The sequence below is a fragment of the Cynara cardunculus genome, assembly GCF_001531365.2.
Source record: "Cynara cardunculus var. scolymus isolate 2C chromosome LG 17, CcrdV1, whole genome shotgun sequence".
Lineage (NCBI taxonomy): Eukaryota > Viridiplantae > Streptophyta > Magnoliopsida > Asterales > Asteraceae > Cynara > Cynara cardunculus.
Window position 1 is genome coordinate 24344525 of NC_037544.1, and position 3778 is coordinate 24348302.

General features: G+C 36.4%; 1 protein-coding gene across 1 annotated transcript; it reads right to left on the bottom strand.

Moving 5' to 3' along the window:
• Positions 1-1341: 1341 nt before the first annotated feature.
• Positions 1342-2031, bottom strand: LOC112500315 (histone H2A.1-like). Its single transcript, XM_025103770.1, has 2 exons — positions 1782-2031; positions 1342-1696 (listed from the first exon to the last, which is right to left on the bottom strand). The coding sequence occupies exons 1-2, from the start codon at positions 1986-1988 to the stop codon at positions 1475-1477; spliced, it is 429 nt and encodes a 142-aa protein (XP_024959538.1). The 5' UTR covers positions 1989-2031; the 3' UTR covers positions 1342-1474.
• Between the last annotated feature and the right edge of the window lie 1747 nt (positions 2032-3778).

The following is a 3778-nucleotide window of genomic DNA, read 5'->3' on the forward strand; positions in this document are numbered from 1 at the left end:
AGATGCAGATGGACTGGTAACTCTAACGGACTAAGGTAGTAGGCTAACGGTAACATTCTTTAGGCCCAAGTAAAAACTGAACCTATATGCATATACATTGAGCTTTTGGATTTTTAATGCCCTTGGACTTTATGTTGCCCTGGGTCGTCGCTCCTTGGGCCTATGCCGAGGGCCGGCCCTGGGTGATTGTATGGTGAAAAACCCACAAAGGATTCCACAAGAATTTTAATGCTTTTATTAAGGAACAACAGTTGATCATTTGTTCTTTGCTTTGTGGATTTGTTTGCAGCAGAATGGAAGAACCAACAACAATAGCAACTAAGCAGCATCAAAGCAACACAGTTCTATGTTGTTGCCAATCAGTAGCTACTTGTCCCTCAAAACCGTACCCAATTAGTTTATAGAAAACATTTGAGTGAAAAGGTTCAAGAACTCTCATCTTTCAGAATCAGTCTTGCACACAGTGGCATTACACAATTAGGGGCTGTTTATGTGCGGCTTAATTGGACTTATTGGTCTATTGACTTATTCGCATAGCTCATTTGGATTGTTTACTTATGGCTTATTCGTACAGAACATGATTTAATCGCACATATAAAAATGATGTGTTGTCCCCATTCAGCCACAAAAATGACACCCCTACCTCTTATTTAAAGCACCACCTTCTTTCTACATGAGACAACTCATCGTCGGCCTCTTTATGATTTTTTGTTTTGATGTTCAAATAATTGATATTAGGAGATAAATCAATCATTTATGTTATTCAAACTGTTAGTTTAGATTAAAAAAATTAAACAAAACACATATTTAATCAGAAAAACAAATTTATCCATATATAGTAAACAGCATTAACAGATTACTCTTGAAATGAGAATAAGGATTCATTTTGCATTTATAAATGTAGAAAGCAGCATTTTTTCCATCATACTCGAATGGCTTTAACTCTTGGTTATCAAATTGGGTGTTTTCAATAGTTTAAAAAATTAAAGGTTATTTACCTGAATATTGACCTAATAAACGCTTACTCTTATACATCAATACTATAATTTATTTTACCAAGTAAAATTGTAGTACAACAAAATAACATCATATGTAACAATTTATCTAGTAAGCATTTACCCACGTAAGAATTGTCAACTTCACTTACCAATTAAGACTTTTTATTTTATCATTGTTCCTTAACAAGTAAGATTTTTAACCCTTGTCATATTCATCCAGTAAAAAAAATTACTTAATAAGCATTTAATAAACAAACCCTACGTTTGATTTTGCAAATATACAATTTCATTGGTCAAAGGGCTGGGAGAAGAAATGTGACCAAAAGTTGTACAAAGCCAAAAATGAGACTGATAAATGTGATTCATTCGTTGGTAAAGATTCAATAGGAACAAAATACACCAAGATTTTTTACTATGTTCATCCAACAACCTTCATAAATCTACCAAAAACCAAATCTAATTCTGTGGATCCATTTTTACGCTTTCTTAGGAGATTTTGTAGTTTTCTCAGACTCGGATGACGATTTCTTCGGCAGCAACACCGGATTGATGTTAGGCAGAACACCCCCACTAGCAATCGTAACACCAGCCAACAATTTTCCTAATTCTTCATCGTTTCTCACAGCCAATTGAACATGCCTAGGGTTAATCCGCGTCTTCTTGTTGTCACGAGCAGCATTTCCAGCCAACTCCAAAACCTAAAATTTCATTTCCAGTAGCACAAAAATCAATCTAAGATGTTCGATTGGTTCAAAAATTAACACACAGTTTTGATGAATATACCTCAGCAGCTAGGTATTCAAGGACAGCAGCTAAGTAGATCGGAGCACCGGAGCCGGTACGCTGAGCATATCGGCCTTTCTTCAAAAACCTAGCGATCCTACCGACAGGAAACTGAAGGCCAGCCTTGATGGACTTGGTGACCGACTTCTTCCTCTCGCCGGCGCCTTTCCTACCTCCGGCACCCTTGCCTGTCTTTCCGGATTCCATTGTTATTGAGATCTGGACTTTGTTTGTTTGAGATTTGAGAGTGTTGTGGATTTGAAATTTAGTGGCCGGGAAATAGGAGTATATATAGTCCATGGGTTGTTTGGTTGATGAATGCCCGTGTTGTTTATCGACGGTGGGAAAGATTGACTCGTTGGCAATCCACCACTTTGTGTTTTAGCCAATGACAACAAGTGATGAAGTGCATGCTGGCAATCCGTGGGTGTGGATTGGTATGTGTTTAAGAGTTATTTAGCGGGAATGTTCTTTTGAGTTAAATAATTTAAAATTGGTTATTTTATATGTACAACCACTCATAAAAACTATATTTTCAGTACATTCTTTGAAAAGAAAATTTTGATGATTTTTTAGTCTAGTAAATTTAAAATGTTTCAAAGTGACCAAAAACCTTGGAAAGTTTTAACATACATAGTAGGGATTCGCAAATCTTCCAAATTCTCTAATTTATACTACCTTATCAAGCAACATGAGGAATCTTTTCATTATTTTATATGTATCGGGAAACATCAATTTTTACTCTAGTATTATTCAACTTTGCCACTATCTAAGTCATCTTCTTTGATTCTTCGGCTTTTGAATTTGGATTTTGAAGATCTGCGAGGGATTAGACTAGTATCTTCATCTTCTTCAGCATCTGATTCTTCAGGTATATACTAGGGAAGTTATTTGTTAGCTATTGAAGGTATCTCTAAGGTTTTGGGGGGAGATTTACATGAGGGTGAGGAAGAGGATATAAATGCAGTTGTGAGAGGTGAAATAGAGGGGATGGCCGAGGATTGAGAAAAAGGGGTTCAGGGTTTATAGGAACTTCAGGTTCAAGGATAGAGGGAAATGAACCTTGAGTTTCAACTAGGCAGGTTGCTTGGGAGCTTTTTCTCCTGAAACCCTAACTTTAAGACTATCTCTAATGGTGATAGATAGTAATCCCAATTCATTATAGGACAAAAGTGAAATATATATATATATATATATATATATATATATATATACTAGGTTTGGACCCGTGTATTACACAGGTTAATGACAAAAATTAAGCGAAACTGATATGTATTTTATAAAGAATTAATAATCGAAGGTAATTTACAAACTTAGACAAAGGTACAAGTCCGATTAAATTATTGATATAAAGATGCTCTTACTTGATAATTAAATGTTACATATACAAAGGACGGCATGTGCTTCGATGATCAGAAAAACTTCTAAATGAAGACGAACAATGTAGATTATGGATGCTCAAAAACCCGATGAACTCGACCAACCCAACCCGAATTTAAAAAAACAAAAACCCAACCCGAGGTAACCCGATGCATGATCGATAAAAAAATGTCATTCATTCTAAACTTTTCCCTTGCCTTTATCTTGCGAGGTATGATGACCTACAAAACAGGTTAGTCCAACAACTGAGCGTTAGACCAAAAAGGTCTAGTGAGTGTATAAATCTCAAACAAACAACATACTTTCCAAATAATCAGTTCAGAATCAAACCTGTTCTGACACATAAACGTATTTATGTCTCTCGCGGTTACACCCCATTACATCTTTCACGCGGTTACACCGTCATTTCATCTCTCTCGTGGTTACACCACCATTACATCTCTCTCGCGGTTATACCGCCATTACATCTCTCTCTCGCTGTTACACCGCCATTTTATCTCTCTCGCGGTTACACCGCCATTACATCTCTCTCGCGGTTACACCGTCATTACATCTAAAAATGATTCAACATATTAGCCGGATTTGAAGTCCGGTCAGCCTTGTCCGGATATGAAATC

Coding starts and splice junctions, on each gene's coding strand:
- LOC112500315 (XM_025103770.1), bottom strand. CDS start 1,988: ATGGAATCCGGAAAGACAGGCAAGGGTGCCGGAGGTAGGAAAGGCGCC. Junction 1,697..1,781: donor TTGAATACCTAGCTGCTGAG/GTATATTCATCA, acceptor ATGAAATTTTAG/GTTTTGGAGTTGGCTGGAAA.